The sequence below is a fragment of the Colletotrichum gloeosporioides genome, assembly GCF_011800055.1.
Source record: "Colletotrichum gloeosporioides strain Lc1 chromosome Unknown consensus_42, whole genome shotgun sequence".
In the NCBI taxonomy this organism is placed as follows: domain Eukaryota; kingdom Fungi; phylum Ascomycota; class Sordariomycetes; order Glomerellales; family Glomerellaceae; genus Colletotrichum; species Colletotrichum gloeosporioides.
This window is the reverse complement of record NW_025544687.1, coordinates 169,976-188,409: the sequence shown is the minus strand read 5'-3', so window position 1 is coordinate 188,409 and position 18,434 is coordinate 169,976. Positions and strand designations below refer to the sequence as shown.

Genomic DNA, 18,434 nt, shown 5'->3' with positions numbered 1-18,434 from the left:
TATTAGCGCTTAATAGGCTAGGAGGAGGCAGCTACTTATTACTATTATAGGTGCTCTCCTGCTGCAAAGTACTAGGAGGAGGTATTATCCCTAAGCCTCTACCTCTCATAAGGCTGCTGAGGCAGCCTGCTTATAGTGTTTAATACGTATAGGCTGCTTAGAGGGGATTTATCTAGAGTTATAAGGTTAATAAGCTTAATATTTTTCAACAGTAAGATTAATAATAGGATATTTATTAAAGAGCTAAATACGCTCCTAAAAGTAATTATATAGGTGATAGAATATACCTATAAAGCTCTTATAAGCTAGCAGTATATAAAGAGCTTTATAATATACTTTATAGTAGTATAAGTTAAAACTTTTATAATCCTAAATATATTTATACTAAGTAGTCTAATAATTTAGTAATATTTCTACCTATACCTAAGAACATCTAGCTATCCTCTTTGCTTATATAAATCCTACTTATAAATATAATAACTAATATAGCAAACTAGAGATATAGTAGTAAGAATAATATATCTACTTATTATTATTACTATTATCACTATTATTAGCACTCTCTCTATCTTAGTAAGCCTTAATAACAGCCTGCTTTATAACCTCTAGTAAGCGCTTAACCTCTTAAAGCTTAGTATTAGATATAGCAGTATAATAATTACAGAAGGTTTAATAGTTACCACCTTAGAGAGGGCTTACAGTCTAAACTGAGGTATTAAGGTAACAGCAGTAGGCTAGGCTTATAATATTAATATTAAGCTAGCCTATACCTAGGGTAGCACTAGTGCTACTAATATTAGGGGAGACCTATTAGCTATACTTCTTAGGGGTAATAAGAGCAGCTTGCTCACCTTTACCTACTAAAGTTAGCATTTAAAGTATTAAACTATTAGTAGTTAAATATATAGAAAGAGTAATTATTACCCTAGCTATTATAATAGTAGTTAGTATATATGCTAGAAGTAATACTATTCTTACTATTAGGGGGTAGAATATATCTAACCTATATACCCTCACCTTTACTGTACTTAACGTAAGCGTTCTTAGCCTTATTACTACTAATCTAAATTATTATTATAATAGTATTATAGTAGCTTTTACCTTTCTTAAACTTACTGCTTATCTTAGTGTTAATCTTAGTATCACATTAGATGGAGGTATTAGCAAGATCGCTTATAGTACCCTTAATAGGCTTCTAGAAGTCCTTAATAAGACCTTTCGTATAGATATACTTCTAAATAGCTGTGATTCTTTTATTAGTATATAATATATAATAAATAGGTAGAGAAGGATATACTCTTAGGAACTTTAGTCTAAGCTAAAGCTTAAGAAGAGGACGCTTTTGTAGGCTTCTAAGTAGTAGTAGTTTTCTGCTGATAGGAAGGAGTAGACTTAGTAGCTTTATTATCATCCTACTCCTAGAAGAAATACTTCTTATACGCCTGCTTAATTATAAGCTTTCTAATACTAAGACTAATAAAGTGAGAAGGTGCTTGCTCTAAGGATCTAGAGATATTATTATAGTTATATTAGTTAGCTATCTTTTCTATTAAAGCTGCTATTATTAATATAATATAGGATATATTCTGAGGAAGGATTAATAAGTCTTTTTTAGGTTCTAAAAGAAATAAGTAGGGTTAGTTTATTATAGTAAATATAAAGTAAGGTAGTCTGCTATAGTGAATATAAGGTTAAGTAGGGAGAAGGTGAATATTAAAGGGAAAGTGAAATAATATTAGATATAAATATAGTAAAAGTATATATATACTAAAGAAGGTATAAGGATAATAAAGAAGGTAAGGGTATTATTAGATATTACAGTCTTTTTTAGGAAGAATAGAATAGAAAGTGCCTTTAGGATAATATCTTTTATTATATAAGATATATCAATATAATATATAAAGAGGTAGGCTATAATAAACTATTCTACCTAAATATCTTATATTTATTATATAAAGTAGTCTTTAATATTCTATAAATAGTATTAATAAGGTATTTATTTAATTTTAATATTTAACTAAAACTACTTACTAATTCTATTTATAACTTAATAGCTTTTAACTATTTTAGATACTTAACTATACTTAAAGCTATAATTAAGTAGTAGATATATATAAAAGATATACTTTTCTTTCCTCTTTTAAATAATACTATATATACTCTACTTATAGAAATATTAGAAATATTATAATAGTTTCTAGTTATCTATATAAAGGCTTATTTTCTACCTACTTACTATTATTTCCTTTCTCCTCTTATAAATATACTATTAAAGATAAAACTAATAAACTTAGAGTTCTTTCCCTATCTCTATAATATCTAATACTATCTTTACTAGTATTAGCTTTAGTGATATACTCTTTATAAGAATAAATAGACTAAGTAGCAGAGTAATATTAGCAGGCTATAGCTAATAATACTAATACTCTAGAAGAAGGGCTATAAGCAGCCCTTCCACAGGGAGCATTCCTCTAAGCGTTAGAAACTATATTAGCGCTATATTTAAACTTAGAAGGTTTAAGTAGATAGGCTACTTTATACTTCTTTTATTTAAGTTATAACATAATAGAGGATAATATAAATAGCTCTATTACTACTTAACATTATAATCTCTAGTAAGTTACTATAAAGTTACCTTAGATAGTAGAGCTTACTAATACTAAATAGCAGTATAATAACTAATTTATAAAGCTAGCTAGTATTTCACAATAAGTTTAAGCTATTTATACCTAATATATAAGCCTATTATTATTATTACTATTACTCTGCATAAAACTCTACTTCCCCCTCTAATAAATACTCTTCCTCTAGTTTAATAGCCTTCTCTTCCTTTAAGGAGTAAATAATACTTTTTTATAAAACCTCTAAGTAATCTTTTCAGTATAGAATACTTTATAATACTAAGAGTGAGGATATTAAATTTATAAGGTGAAATTTTAATAAAGTTAATAATATATTAATATATAATAACCTCTAAGCAGCTAATATAGTTAGTGTAGCCTTTTAGTATAGCCTTTTAGCGTAAAGTAGTTAGCTTAAAAGGTAAACACTTCTTTACTTACTTATCTTACTAAGGAGCCCCTTTTTATAAGAGAAAGGGCTTATAAACTCTTTTCCTACTCAGCCTATTTATACTTACGCTATTATTCCTACTTAAAGATAAAGATACTAGCATTATAGTTAAAGAGGCTAATCCTATTATTATTATCTTTATTATTACTATTATTAATAACTAGTTTCAGTATAGCTTTCTAGCGTAAAGCAGCTAGCTTAAAAAGTAAGCGCTTTTTCAGCTTTACTATATCTACTATTATAGTGCAGCTAGTTTTTAACCTCCACGCCTAAGCAACTATTATTAGGAATAAATAAGTAGGCAAGATTTCCCTATAATTATAATAATTTCTATAAGATTTCCTAAGCAGAATTTAAGACCTATCAAATAGATTTAATTAAAAACTTTCGCTAAGGATGTATATATTTAGTCTTAATTATTAACACTAATAGCTCTCTCTAGCATAACACCTAAGAATTAGACTAAGTTTTAGATAATTCTACTTAAGTTAGTAAATATCATTATACTATAGGAATTTATAAATAAGATTATAAGCTTTCTCAAGAAGTATAATAAAGACTTAATAGAAGCTATATTAGCCTCTTAATTAAATTTATAGTATAGCTATAGCTCTCTTTATATAACCTAACTATATAATACTCTCTAGCTAATATAGAATAGACTAAGTAATTATATATAATTACTTATAGTTATTATTATCCTTATTATCCTTATCGTCCTTATCACCCTTATTATCCTCGCTATCCTTATTATCCTTATTATCCTTATTATTCTTATTATCCTTATTATTATTACTCTAAGTAGCTTAAACTAAAGTTAAGTAATTATATATAATTGCTTAACCTCTTAAGGTATTAACTTATACTTATATTAAGGCTAGAAAGTATCCCTTTTAGATAAATATATTTAGAGAAGCCCTTAAATAAAAAGATCACTTTATTCTATCCTACTTATAAACCTCTTTCCTAGATATCTCCTACTATAGATAACTTTTATAGTTAGATATTTAATTATTTTGATCGCCTTAATTCACTCTTTCTAATAGTGAAATCGCTAACTATAAAAGTTAATTACTCATAAAGTTATAAAGGGTTAAAGTTTCTATATCTAAATAATTCCTTTAGTAGATACTTTATAGTTATTTATATTATTATAAAGTAATATTAAAGAAGTATATATAAAGAATATATATAAAGTATCTCTAAAGATATAATACTACTTTAGAAGTAATATTTTACTTTAACTAAAATAAAATAAAAGATTAATTAAAAAAGCAAAAGATTAATTTAATAGAATAAATCTATTAAATTAANAAAAAGCAAAAGATTAATTTAATAGAATAAATCTATTAAATTAATCTTAAGGAATAAGCTAAAGATTAATAAGATCTTAAATCTAACCTTATTATAATTAGCAGATAGAGGATAAGTAAGTCTAAGGACTTTTATAAGATAACTATAACTTAATAAATAATACTTAGTTTTTAGATATAAGCTAGTTAAGAGAGGATAGATAATATATACTTAGTTTTAATATATAAGTTAGTATACTTAGTTTTAATATATAAGTTAGTATACTTAGTTTTTAGATATAAGTTAGTACTTCTAATTAAGATACAGCAAGTTAGAACTAGGGTAATTATTACAGCATATTATACTATTTTCAGGGTTTAAATAGTAACCCTCTAGAGTTACTAGCTCTAGAAACTTATTAGTTTTATTAGCAGAGGGTAATACTAACTAGACTAAATAGCTATCTAATTCTATCCTATAAGGAGTATCTATTAATAATTTATTATTAAAGTGAGTATATAAAGGGTATTAGGTATAATAGAGCGTAAAATAGGATAAAAAAGCAGTATAAGAAGGTATAAGTAATAAAAGTATATTAGGATAGAGCTATAAGCTTATAATTACTACTTTAGGATAGGAATAGCTTTAGGTGTAATTATAATTATTCGCCTATAATTGCGCGTAATTACAGGGTCAAAATCAGGTTAACTTCGACCCGCGTTAATTAATTTGAATAAGGTGTGGGGTTAAGTCAGCCTAACTTTCGTCTGTAGAACCCTAAAACTAGCGGTTAGCGGATCTACCCTAATAGTGCACCGTAGTCACCTCAGCACTTTAGCGGCGTGTCCCAGTAGATTGGCGCCGAATGCATGGTTATCAACATCCCTGTCGGCGGTGTCCAGGCACCTATCAACTGCGCTTCTCGCATGAAGCGGGCAACACGTTTGGTGGATAACTACCTACCCTTTGCGGCCTCGACGAAGATTCCGTTTCACCGCGACTTCAAAATGTCTGTCTAGTTGCCTGGTGGACTGGCTAGGCATCCATTTGACGACAACCGTGTGTGATTTCTGTTCATGTCATGGATGTCGGTATGCACGGCGCATAGAGGGACCTCCATACAGCGGTCCACGGGTAACAAACTCGACTCGCTCGCTGTATTTTGGATGTGGAGGTACCCCCGCCCAGCGCCGTATCATGCCGGAAGAGGCAAGAACACGACCGCTGCAGCTACCTGAGGTGGGCCCCGTCCCCGTCCCCGTCCCCGTCCCCGTTCAGCGCTCCTGCTTCACGGCATCTCGCTGACGGGGAGAATTTCTTTCAAATACAAGACCGCGTCGCTTTGCAGACGAAGCAGAGAATGAACCCAGACACAGGAGTCCGCATCAGTACCACTTTTGTCTGGTTTTTCTTCCCGAATCATGGACGAGTACCACACCAAGCACACCCCATGGTTCCAGGCCTCCGTTGAGGCCTTCGCGGCCAAAGCGGCCAAGGAAGACCTGGCCCGCCCCGATGATCCGAATACCACACCGAACCCGGACATGATTGTTGCCGCCCGGCTCCGGCCCATGCTTGAAGACGAGGTCTCTGCCGGTCTCATTCGTGGTGTCTTTACGCGCGACAACACAGACGGAGCTGTCGATATCCACCAGATCCGAAAGCACATCAAGCCTCTTGGCCCTCCTACTCTGATCGTCAGAAGCAATGAACTCTCCTACAGTTTGAGCAGCAATACTAATGGAAGCAGACAACGTCGGTTGCCTTGGACCGCGCATATGGGCCGGAAGATACGTCCGAGAAGATCTACCAAGATTTGGTGGAACCCCTCGTCCCATGGGCCTGGAGCGGCGGTGTTAGTACCATGTTCGCCTACGGCCAGACGGGTTCGGGCAAGACCTTCACCGTCAGCGCCATCGAGAAGCTGGTCGCTCAGTCTCTGACGCGAGAAAACCTCGATGGCGAACGCAAGGTGTACGCCTGCATCATCGAGCTGGCAGGCAATCGTGCCTTTGGTAAGGGCCTCTTTCATTCACAGCAGCAGGTCGATCACCACTAAACATGACATCCCCAGATCTACTCAATTCACGCAAGCCTATTTCCGTCCTGGAAGACTCTTTCGGTGTCACCCAGCTGGCGGGTGCGCAGGAGTTTGAGGTGACCGAAGCAAGCACCCTGCTCGATCTGATCGAGAAAGCGGCGACTTACCGACGGACAGCAGCGACCGAGAAGAACGATGCATCGTCTCGATCTCACGCAATCTGTCGCATGCGCATCGAGAATCCCGCCATGCCCGCTGCCGAAGACGGGCTGCTGTACCTCATCGACCTGGCCGGTTCGGAAGCTGCTAGAGACAGGGCTAACCACACAGCCGACCGCATGAAGGAAGCTCGCGAGATCAACACCAGTCTGTCCGTCCTGAAGGATTGCATTCGCGGCAGAGCGACAGTGGATGCAGCATCCTTGACGGGGAAGCCTAAGAAGCCAACACACATTCCCTTCCGCCAGAGCTCCCTCACCAAGATCCTCAAGCACGTCTTTGATCCCACCAGCCGTCGGAGCTGCAAGACCGTGGTCATGGCATGTGTCAACCCATGTCTCCCGGACTGTCCCGCCGGCAAGAACACGCTCAAGTACGCCGAGATGTTAAGGGTCCTCTTGCCCAAGGCTAAGCCTTGGCCGTATGACTCGGATGTGCCCTTTACATGGAACAACAATCAGCTGAAGAAATGGATCGGTGAAAATGTGAGCAGTCCCTCTCTGTCCTTGGTCGCAGCATTTTAATATTCAGCAGTCCGGGGCTCCTGCCATTTCGAGCGACCTTCTTGCACCATCTGAGACGGGCGCGCAACTCCTCCGTCTTCCCACTCCAGAATTCCTCACTCGCTGCCTCAAGACTCCGGATGTAACGCCGGATCAAGCCCGCGCTTTCCAAGCAAAGTTTTGGCGTCTTCACATTGACTCTCAGAAGTCGTCCGCTAAGAAGGTTGGCATAGCTGGTGAAGAGGCGCCGCCGACCAAGGCTGAGGAAACCATTTCGAGGAACCAGAAGCTTGCTTCTAGTGCTGACCTCGACTCAAGTGCTGCAAAGCTGCCTTTCAAAGAGCGCATCCGTCCCGGCATGGTCGTTCGTTGGAACCCGCCTGCTGGTTTCTCGGGTACCCTGCCCGGTTTGAATATGGTTGTCATCCTGTGCCCCCAGCTGGCCGCGGGGCCCAACGCACGAGACCTTGACGGCAGCCAGGTGAATGGAGAGATGGCCGACGGACAGGAGCCAAAGGGCACGAAGTACCTGTGTTCCATGGTTCTTCCCGGGTTCATGGCTGACTCCTACGAGATCAGCATGTGGCGTCAGGTGGTTGTAGATGTCGAACAAATGGAGGCTGAGGTGTTGCTGGAGTACGACTCGGCGACGAGATATTGTCATGTAACCCTCTAAATGATGGATACAAACAAAGTCCAATCATACAAAAGTCATAAACAGAAGTTGTAGCAATAGAAGCTGCCTTTCCGCCTATGGAGACCACTTCTTACCTCGACGCAGTACCGGCGCTGCAACTTGGCATAGCAATTTTGATGTTGCGAAATTGAAATAAGTATCAAAAGTCTCGGTTTTCATTTGGTGAGCAGCTTCGAAACGAAGACCAAAACTTCCGCAGGCGTCGCCCAAGACATTCTCGTATTGCATACGAGAATGTTACGCGGAAGACACGGAGGCAGCGCCGCAGCGATTCCCTTGACTTCGATACGCTTTTGCCATTTTCTCTCGTATATAATCCGACATGTCCTCTTATTCTCATTGCATTGCAGTAATTGGTTATTTATTAATTCAAGATATTGCGCATCACCAGCGGCGATTGAGCTTTCTCAGGACCCGTCACCGGAGCGCTTCCTAACCCCCTCGTATTGTCGTATTCGCAACCTTTGAATCACTTCTTGAAAACATCAACAACCATGGACCAGATATCTGACTGCGAACCCGAAAATATAATGACCAAAGATTCTATCGACCCGATCTACAGCTGTCCCGTCATCGACCGTGAGTCTCACCATACCTCACCGGCAGCTCATGTTCAAATCGCTGGGCATTTCGAGAATACGCGTATCCGCTTCAACTTCTACTTTCCCCCGAAAGAGTCCTGGGATGGGAGATTCTTTCAGCTTGTATTCCCAACTCAGTCAGAACACGCCACTCCCGACACCATTGGCTTCGCATTAGCCAGCCATGCGTATGCCGTCCAAGTTACTGGCGCCCGTGGCTTCGAGGCTGAGGCTGCCGCTGCTGAGCTTTCGAGGATAATCGCCAGAAGTTACTATGATGAACCTTTGCGTCGCATTTACGGCTACATCTACGGTGGAAGTGGCGGCTCTTTTCAAGCCATTGGTGCCATGGAGCGATCCAGGGGTATCTGGGACGGGGCTGTTCCTTTCGTCCAGGCGGTGCCGATTTCTGCCCCCAACAACCCCTCAATCAGAGCGATGGCTGGATTAGTTCTCCGGGAGAAGGCTGGCGATATTCATAAAGCATTGAAACCCGGTGGCAGCGGCGATGTCTATGCTCTTCTAGACTCTGTCGAGAAAGATGTCCTTGATGAGGTGACAAAACTCGGGATCCCACTCAGCACCTTCGAGGACTTTGCGGCAGCAACAGATGCATCAACATTAGCTCTGTTAACGAATCCCATCGTCAATATGTTAGATCCAACCTATGCGAACGATTTTTGGTCTAAACCAGGGTACCTAGGCACCGAGCTGAGTCCCCTCGGGGACATCTTCAGGAGGGCGAGGGTCAGCTTTGAAGCCACCGTCCGACATGTCACTGTTGATTTGGCAGGGGTTCCCATCAAAATTCACGTGGAAACTATGCCCTCCTCAAGAGCTTCTTTTGACGAATACTGGTACGACTTCACAGTCTATTCCTCGGACAACGCCGCTCTTGGTAGCTTGACGGGGACCTTCAACATCATCACCAAGATAGCTACATTCGACCTCAAACGTGTAGGTCAAAACGACACTTCTCTTCTCAAGTGTCTCACCAGAGGAACCAAACTCAACATCGATAACAGCCGGTCGCTGGCAATGCGGGCCTATTACCGGTATCAAGTCCCTGAGCGGCCTGGTTTCTACGGATTTGACCATCTGCGTGGACCCAAGGGATCTTTGATATACCCCAGACGGACAGTGGATGTCTCTGCACGTCTCGCGGAAGGTGCCTCGCAGTCGGCTCACGACGGTCATATCAAGGGCAAAATTATTGTTGTCCAAAACCTCGCCGACAGCGATGCGTTTCCTTGGCACGCCGACTGGTACAGGGGTCAAGTCAAGCAAGCTCTGGGCGATCAGTTCGACAGCAACTACCGACTATGGTTCAACGAGAATTCCGACCATGACTATGAAGGACCCAAAGACAATCGAAAGTCACTAGTAGTGCCGTATCGCGGAATGATTCAGCAAGCACTGCGAGACTTGAGTGCCTGGGTCGAGAAGGGGGTTCAGCCGCCGAATCCTACGTCTTACGAAGTGGGCGAGGACAACTCGATACAGATACCTTCAGCCGCACATGAGCGAGGGGGCATCCAGCCCACCGTCAGCTTGACCGTTGAAGGCAAAGAAAAGTTTGAAGCAAGGGTTGGACAGGTCGTCAACTTCCAGGCCACCATTGAAGTCCCTCCTGGGGCTGGAAAGGTGGTCTTTGTAGAGTGGGACTTTTTCGGAAAAGGGCGATTCACATATGGTCACCTCGGCGTTCCAAGCTCAAAAGTCCATGTAAATACCGCGTTTGCCTACAATACCCCAGGTACCTTCATTGTTGGTCTGCGGGTGACATCACAACGTGAAGGTGATCTCAAAACACCATACACAAAGATTATGAACCTGGCTCGTGTCTCGGTGGATGTAGTGCAGCTTCCAGAAATTGGGAATGCATTTCGATTGTAGAGTAAAAAACATTGAATACTCACTACTTATATTGGACACCAGTCTCTTGCCCCTTGTATCTGGGTTGGGAATCTGAAAAGAAGGCATTTACTCGTTCAAATGCTGCAAAACCTCCCTTGTAACACGATAAGAGCTTTCGAAAGCACCCGAGATAAATCCTCGCCACCCGTCAGCAAAGTCGGAACCACAGAAATAGACTCTGCCATGCGGCCTGTGAGCCTCTTCATAATACTTTCTGAGGAACCCAGCCTTCCTCACAGGCATGATCCCCCCAGCAAGAGGATCCTCTGACCACAGGTGAGCTCTGGCAGACGTAAGTGTCAGTCCTTGTGGATGCAACGTCTCAATAAGGCGCAATTTCTCCTCATCAGAGTCCAGCTTGTGTCCAGGATGGGTGAGGAATGTGAGCAGTGGCTCACCGTTCCTCGTGCCGTCGGCGAAAGCACTGGCAAAAGGCAAGCTTCCGCCGTCGCATATGATGTTATAACCGCTGGGAAGACTTGTCGAAGTCGTGGCAAGAAGCTTTCCCATCTTGGTCGGCACGACGCCTTCCTTGAACGCAGCTTGGCGCAAGAGAGACAATGGCGGGTTGAACTCGGTTCTCGAGAGGACGTTCATCGGGATGGTTGTGATGACGGCTTTAGAGTAGAACTGCTTCCCAGACCCCAGCGTCACACTCACGCCATACGGCTCATCCTTTTGAGAGATGGATTTGACCAGCGATGAGAAGATCCGATGACCCCTGAAATCGTCTAGGATAGCCAGGGCCAGTGATGTTGTGCCCTTGCTGAGCTTGTACCTCATGATTGCATCTTCGGTTGTCTTCGGATCGAAGCCGCAAAGAGCATACGTATAGAGCACCGCCGAAAATGCCGCGTCGTTCGAGGGTATTCCGAAGAAAGAAGACGCGTGGGCTTCGATCATGATCCGTTCCTCTTGTGATAAGTCCATCATCTGGGCAACTCTATCCTTGATGCTAAGCTCATCGATTTGCGAATACAGCGTGTTGTTCCGCATGCTGCTCCGTGTATCGAATGGGAAAGGGATAACGGTGCGGCCACCTTTCCCATCGACATCCAGAAGTCTAGCCATGAGCATCTCAATCTTGGCGAGAGTCTTGTCCGCCTCTTGTGAGCTTCGTGAGACAACCGGATCAATGGCGTTTGCTTTGGAATAGATGGTGCATCCCTCCGGGACAGCATTGGTTTCAATGAAATCATCGAGACCGTATCGCTGAACCTCAGCAAAGACGTGTGGTTGTTGCCAGTGGATCCAAGTCCCGCCCATCTCGTACGACTCTCCCCTTTCGCTGTATGCGGTCCACGTGCGACCACCAATGCGATCGCGAGCTTCGACGAGCAAGACACTCTTGCCAGCTAGGGCAAGATCGCGGGCCGCTGATAAGCCTGCGAAACCGGCTCCAATAACGATTACATCGTATTTGTCGAATAATTCGCTTTCTGGAGTAGATGAGACAACTGCTGGTGTGCGAAGACCTGACCTGTGTTAGTGGGAGAATAGCGAGACTCCGGTGCACGCACCATATGAGAACCCAGATTGGGGGGTCCAGACAAACCCATCGCGAGAGCGAGGCATTTCGGCAGTCTTGTCGATCATTCTGGTGAGAAGCTGATGAAGATGGTTGAATGGTCTGATATTCAGTGATATGACCAAGGAAGTTGAGCAAACCTATAATGCGTAAGTTATCTTCCCAGACTACCGGCTGGTCGTTCAGTTTAAATACATCAGCAGTGTCCTCAAGAACACTAGAACGTATGATTTTTCTATCTGCGCATGCCGTCAATAATGTCCAAGCACTCGAACTTCGCATCGCCACGGCCTCGGTAGCGTCTGCCCGTGACGTCCCCGTTGCATAGTTGTCGGCTCCCACGCGGGACGCGCCCCTTTTGGAGTCAATCTTGCGGCTCACCACGATAATCTTTTAAGCATGTTGGGGGAGATGTCCCCCATCCCATGTCAAAAGAGCTTAACTCAACGTGTGGCTGTAGCGGAGGCGAGGTGTCAAGGCGTTGCATCTAGCGGTATGACCGGCCTCCGAAAGACCGCAGTGGCATCAGATGACGGAGATTCGTGTGGGAGATATGTCCGCCTTAGTCGGTCATGATTTCTACGCACTAAGCCACTGTCCGCTGTATTTCGATATCTACAGCTAGTCTGATGATTCGTCTCAAGCTCCTAAGCTATGTGTTGGCGAACGTCACGTAGACAACGGCTGGGGCATGCCTGGCGTAGCATTGTACGAGATACGCCCAGCTGGAAGGAAGAACAACGCAACCAGAGCCCCCTTTCTGACCTCGGGATAGTGATGCGTTCCGGGACCTGGCGACGTCCAGCCTGCGCCCTGCCAACCTTGCATGCCCTTCAGCTCGGCGGCGGCGTCGAGCTGAATAACGCAGTTGATCTCCCCGTAAGGATGAGCATGGTACTGCCCGGTGTACTCTTCCTCACTCTCCATGTAGACAGTCGTGATACTAAAGTATCGCGTTTCCTCTGAGGGGAGAGCTATCTTGCCACGCCGGTACTTTGGCCCGTCGATCTCCGTCTGGGCCACCCAACCCTCCACTAGGCCCTGCTTTATATAGGTACAGAAGTCTTCATAAAACCGATTTCCCGGGCCATATTCTCTGTTCAGTCTCTCTTCTAGATCTTTCCCCGGTGTCCTAGCATAAAGCTTTAGTTCTTGACGTCTAAGCGGCGGGTGTCGGGGTGGCTTACAAGTCCTGCACTTCACTTAGGAATTCTCGGCATCGAGAGACGAATTTCTCGGCCGTAGGCCATGCAGAAAGGTCGAGGACGGTGGCACTATCTGTCTTGTTCATTGCAGCGTATTGGGACGAGGTTCAACAAGAGGGGCTCGGCATTGGGCACTGGATGCTGCCGGTATTTAAGGTCGGGATGAAGATGCGGGGAAAAGATCAACCCGTCAGATCTTAGAACAGCCACTGGCTTTGGTCGCATGACAAAGTAGCTGATGATTCTCGATTTTTAAGTGATGTGTCGATGTGAAGAAGTCTCATAAAGGAAGAGAATGATGTTTACGAAAGTATTCATGAGGGACTCGGTGAAGAGATGGCTAACACGCCCCCTGTCGGCCAGCGGCAGTATCAGGACCCCTTCCCGCTGTTGCAAAGCGTTTTACCGCAGTGGTTTCGTTGAGTACCAAAGTGGACTTGCTTCTACAGGCTCGCCTTTCCAGTTTCCAGGCAAGATCGGCGTGACGTGCATCTACCTAGGTATGGTTAGTAAAAGGCTCTGGAAAGAAGCCGAGTGGAGGAGGTTCGTGGCTCTATCCCTTCAGTAAGGTACCTCCAGGTAAAGAAAGGTAAGGTATCCAGGTCACCTTAGAGGGTCTGGTTCAGCAGCTACCTAGGCAGCACCCCGCCTGCTTCAGTGCACGAGCCACCTGGGAGCTCCCCACCACACGTGCCTGCGAGTTGCAGCTTGGGGCAGTTTCGCGTCGCTGCCTGCTGCTGTGGCGCGCTCTGAGTTGCTCCACGCGACGACCACTTAAGCCGCTCCGTCAAGGTGCTGCTGTTTTGCGACCACACCTTCGTCGTCTCACAGCTCTTCCCAGCATCGCTAAGCAGGCTCTCAATCGACAAGACTGGCCGCCGGTCTGCTCGACAAGATGCCCGAATTCACAGGTATGCTCTACTGGTGGCCCCTCACAGCCGTTTGCTGACCCCATGCAGAGGCGGACACCATCCGCATCCTGGTTGCGACAGACAACCATGTCGGCTACGAAGAGCGCGATCCGATCCGAAAAGACGACAGCTGGAAGACGTTCGACGAGATTCTGAACATTGCCAAGGCTCAAGATGTACGCAAGCTTGCCTTACTACTACCGAGACTCGGCCCGCTAACCTGTGTCGCAGGTCGACATGGTCCTCCTCGGCGGTGACCTGTTCCACGACAACAAGCCTTCGCGAAAGTCCATGTACCAGGTCATGCGCAGTCTGCGAAAGAACTGCCTCGGCATGAAACCTTGCGAACTCGAGTTCCTCAGCGACGCGAACGAAGTATTCGAGGGCGCATTCCCCAACGTCAACTACGAAGACCCTGACATCAACATCTCCATTCCCGTCTTCTCCATCCACGGCAACCACGACGACCCAAGCGGCGAGGGTCACTACTGCTCTCTGGACCTTCTCCAGGTCGCCGGTCTCGTCAACTACTTTGGTCGTATCGCAGAGGCCGACAATATCGAGGCGAAACCAGTCATGCTGCAGAAGGGTCAAACCAAGCTGGCCCTCTACGGACTGAGCAACGTGCGCGACGAGCGCATGTTCCGTACCTTCAGAGACAACAAGGTCAAGTGGTATCGCCCGGATATCCAGGAGGGGGACTGGTTCAACCTTCTTACCGTACACCAAAACCACCACGCCCACACCGCCACCTCATACCTCCCCGAGACCGTCCTGCCCAACTGGTTGGATCTTGTTGTCTGGGGCCACGAGCACGAGTGCCTCATCGATCCCTCGCAGAATCCCGAAACTGGCTTCCATGTCATGCAGCCTGGCTCTTCCGTCGCCACGTCGCTAGTACCAGGCGAGGCCGTCCCGAAGCACGTCGCCATCCTGAATGTATCTGGAAAGGAGTTCAAGGTGGAGAAAGTTCCCCTCAAAACCGTCCGTCCTTTCATCACAAGGGAGATCGTCCTCTCCAGTGATTCGCGCTTTAAGGGTTTGCACGCCAAAAAGGACAACCGTCAAGAACTCACCAAGAGACTTATGGTGGTCGTGGAGGAGATGATTCAGGAGGCGAACGAGGATTGGGCTGCCATACAGGAGGACGAAGAGGAAGAACCTCCGTTGCCTTTGATCCGTCTCAAGGTGGAGTACACCGCCCCGGAGGGTGGTAAATACGACTGCGAGAACCCGCAACGATTTTCCAACCGATTTATTGGCAAGGTTGCCAACACCAATGACGTCGTCTACTTCCACCGGAAGAAGGCCGGTGCCTCCAGTAAGTGTACTTTACCCACCCACCACCAGAAACAAGCTGACATTCCAAAGAACGCAACGCCGAGACAGATATCCCCGAGATGCTGGAAGAAGCCCTAGGATTAGACACAATCAAAGTGGAGGCCCTGGTTCAAGAGTTCCTAGCGGCGCAGTCCCTGAAGATTTTGCCTACGGCTCCTTTTGGAGACGCTGTCAACCAGTTCGTCAACAAAGACGACAAGCACGCAATGGAAGAGTTCGTTAGCGAGTCACTGGCTGGCCAGGTCAAGCAAATGCTTAGCCTCGACTCCGACGACGAGGACTATGACAAGCACATGGAGATGTACAGATCCAAGCTTGAGGAGCAGTTCTCCAAGGGACTGTTGAAGGAGCGTTCGAAGCGGAAACTCAAGCCCAAGCCAGACGACTGGGATTCTGATATGGATGGTCATTGGGAAGACCAGCCTGGCGTCATTGAGACAGAGACGGTCTCAGAGCCCGCTACGGCTAAGGCGAGATCGAGACGGGCGCAGACACAGGACGACGACGACGACATGATGGACCTGGAAGATGAGCCAGTTGCCCGTCAACCTGCAAAGCGAGGGGGGGCCGCTCGTACCACAAAAGCTGCTGCACCGAAGAAGGCCCCGGCGAAGAAGGCGGCGCCGGCAAAGAAGGCACCTGCCAGAGGCCGCAAGAAGCCCTTGTTTGAGGAGGAAGATGAAGAGGAAGAGGATGTGGTGATGGACGATGATGACTTTGAGGAAGTACCCGCCCCCACGCGCGGTAAGAGATCGCAACCGGCACGCGCAGCGCCCAAGACGACGCGCCAGACGAAACTCAACTTTTCTCAGGCTGCCGCTTCGCAGAAGGCAGTAGAGATTAGTGACGATGAGATTTCCGAGGACGACGCTTTTGAGCCTGCCCCAACCACCCGCTCCCGACGGAGATGAGAAATGCGCTAGAGCGAGACCCCTTGCCCCTACAGAGCTACAAAGCATGTGTAATAGACCCTGAAAAGTTCATGATGTTTAGCTAGTCAGACGGAGTCAGGGAGCGGCGTTTTGCTTTGACTCGCCTCATGATTAAGAAGAACCAAGATACCACGCTTACGAGACGACTGGCATTTCCTTCCACACTGACGTTGTGAGATGTAAGTCTGCGTACAAACCGCCCGATGATCCCAAAGCATGCGCAAACTTTCTTATTTTCAAGCCTGACGTAAGGGTCTAATTCTGATTGCCCAACTTTTCTTTTTTCGCTTGTCAGCTTGAACCAAGCGCAACAATGTAGCAAACAAACCTGTTGTGGGCGCCTGCATGAACGCCTAGCCTCCGCTGTCAGGCGGCACAAACTCAGCAGGGAGTGGAAGCTTAGATCTTGGCGCATATAAACCCGAGGATTCCCCTCGAGCAAGGTTCAGCTCGGTCTTACATCGATTGACTACACCTCTTTTGCAGAATGAGCGTACCGGCGGTCGTAATAGATAATGGGTTTGTGCGATTCCGAGAGCTCGCATATTTGAGGGCAGGTTCTGACTCTTGCTAGGTCTGGCTTCATCAAGGCTGGGTTCGGAGGCGATCAACATCCTTCAACCATATTTCGTACCTTGTCCATGGCAACATGTCTCTGTTGACTTCACGTCTGACATGTATCAGCCAGCGTCATTCAATATCCCACGAGGTCACCATTAGACGTGCAGCTTAATGCTAATGAATGGCAAGTAGGTCGAAGTACATTCCATTTCAATTTCGAAAGGACTAATATGAGTAAGTCGATCTACAACATTGGCCATGCGGTCAACCCGGATCCCCCCATCCCGGGACTCCAGCGTATCCGTCGTCCTCTCGATCCATACGGCATCATCCAGACATGGGACGACATGGACAAAATATGGAGACATACCTACAGAGAAATCGGCGCCAACCCTTCATCGCACACGGTAGTTATGACCGAGCCGGGAGTCCACGCTCCCAAGGACCAACGGTACCAAAACAGCCCCCCACCCCTTGGGACGTCTAACACGCCTCAGCCTCCGCCAAACAACCTACGTCTTTGAAAGCCTCCACGCCCCCTCATACTTCACCACAACCCCCGCCCTCCTGTCCTCCTACGCCGCCAACCTGCCGACGGCGCTCGTGGTCGACTCAGGCCACACCGCGACCTCGATCCTCCCGGTCCGCGACTTCGCCCCGCTCCACGCCCTCGCCCGGCGCTGCGAGGTCGCGGGCCAGGCGGTGGACGACTGGCTCGCGCACACGCTCCGCGCCGACGAGCACGTCCACTTCCCCTCCAACGGCGCCGCCGACGACTTTGTCCGGCTGGCCAAATTCGAGCGCGTGCGCGTGGCGATGGACTTTGAAAAGGAGTACGTCGAGTGGACCCTGCGCGCGCCCGACGACGAGAAGAGGTGGACGCTGCCGGACGGGAAGAGCGTGGTGCCTGGGCGGCCGGTGGAGATGATGGCGGGCGAGGTGATGTTCAACCACGCCATCTTAGGTCTCGATGTGCCCGAGTTCTACCACGGGGTTTGTTCGAGTGTGGTGAAAGCGGGGGAGGAGTTGGGAGGCACGCTGTTGAGAAATGTGTTGCTGGTGAGTGTGCGCATCGAGGCGCTGGTGGGGGAATCGCTGACGTAGATGTAGGCGGGTGGAAACACCATGATACCAGGCTACGGCGAGCGGCTTAAGAAGGAGATGGGGAAGATGCTTCCGAAAGACACGGAGGTTAACGTCATTTCACCGCGCAACAGAATTTACTCCGCTTGGATAGGGGGATCCGTCGTCAGCCAGCTTTCCACGTTCAAAGACATGTGTATTTCTAGAGAGGAGTACGACGAGACGGGTCCTGAGGTGGTCAACAGGAAATGTCTCTAAATAAATTCTTTCTTTCAATTCGTCTCAAACTGCTGAGGCGCATCGTATCATGCTGCATCGTTTCATTACCAGCGCCGGTGTCGTGCTGTGAGATCCGACAGGCTGCTGTGGGTGTAGGTATCGTTAACAAGGGAAAGGAAAATTCAAGCACGCTTCCTTCCCCCGAGTCAGTTTCCTACGCCGTGTTGAGCCCGTCGATATCCCTGGTGAAAAATAAAATGAGAAAGAGTCTTTCCGTCCAAAGCACGCCACCCATTACGCTTCTTGTATGAAACTCATTCGATATCGATGC

General features: G+C 46.2%; 6 protein-coding genes across 6 annotated transcripts; 4 read left to right on the top strand and 2 right to left on the bottom strand.

Annotated features, from left to right (window-relative positions):
* Positions 1-5,786: 5,786 nt before the first annotated feature.
* GCG54_00002817 (Kinesin-like protein KIN-13B) lies at positions 5,787-7,804 on the top strand (the record flags this gene model as incomplete). Its single annotated transcript, XM_045402900.1, has 4 exons — positions 5,787-6,062; positions 6,116-6,380; positions 6,440-7,110; positions 7,160-7,804. The coding sequence occupies 4 exons, from the start codon at positions 5,787-5,789 to the stop codon at positions 7,802-7,804; spliced, it is 1,857 nt and encodes a 618-aa protein (XP_045264631.1).
* Positions 7,805-8,319: 515 nt separating this feature from the next.
* Positions 8,320-10,302, top strand: GCG54_00002816 (uncharacterized protein; the record flags this gene model as incomplete). Its single annotated transcript, XM_045402899.1, has 1 exon — positions 8,320-10,302. One exon carries the CDS (start codon positions 8,320-8,322, stop codon positions 10,300-10,302), a length of 1,983 nt encoding a protein of 660 aa, XP_045264630.1.
* Positions 10,303-10,389: 87 nt separating this feature from the next.
* GCG54_00002815 (Monoamine oxidase N) lies at positions 10,390-11,919 on the bottom strand (the record flags this gene model as incomplete). The annotated part of the gene is made up of 2 exons (XM_045402898.1): positions 10,390-11,798; positions 11,844-11,919. The coding sequence occupies 2 exons, from the start codon at positions 11,917-11,919 to the stop codon at positions 10,390-10,392; spliced, it is 1,485 nt and encodes a 494-aa protein (XP_045264629.1).
* A 601-nt stretch (positions 11,920-12,520) lies between these two features.
* On the bottom strand, positions 12,521-13,142 carry GCG54_00002814 (uncharacterized protein; the record flags this gene model as incomplete). Its single annotated transcript, XM_045402897.1, has 2 exons — positions 12,521-12,983; positions 13,039-13,142. 2 exons carry the CDS (start codon positions 13,140-13,142, stop codon positions 12,521-12,523), a joined length of 567 nt encoding a protein of 188 aa, XP_045264628.1.
* An 809-nt stretch (positions 13,143-13,951) lies between these two features.
* On the top strand, positions 13,952-16,219 carry GCG54_00002813 (Double-strand break repair protein mus-23; the record flags this gene model as incomplete). Its single annotated transcript, XM_045402896.1, has 4 exons — positions 13,952-13,967; positions 14,016-14,143; positions 14,199-15,288; positions 15,339-16,219. The coding sequence occupies 4 exons, from the start codon at positions 13,952-13,954 to the stop codon at positions 16,217-16,219; spliced, it is 2,115 nt and encodes a 704-aa protein (XP_045264627.1).
* Positions 16,220-17,031: 812 nt separating this feature from the next.
* GCG54_00002812 (Actin gamma) lies at positions 17,032-18,142 on the top strand (the record flags this gene model as incomplete). The annotated part of the gene is made up of 3 exons (XM_045402895.1): positions 17,032-17,252; positions 17,299-17,860; positions 17,912-18,142. 3 exons carry the CDS (start codon positions 17,032-17,034, stop codon positions 18,140-18,142), a joined length of 1,014 nt encoding a protein of 337 aa, XP_045264626.1.
* Positions 18,143-18,434: the final 292 nt, after the last annotated feature.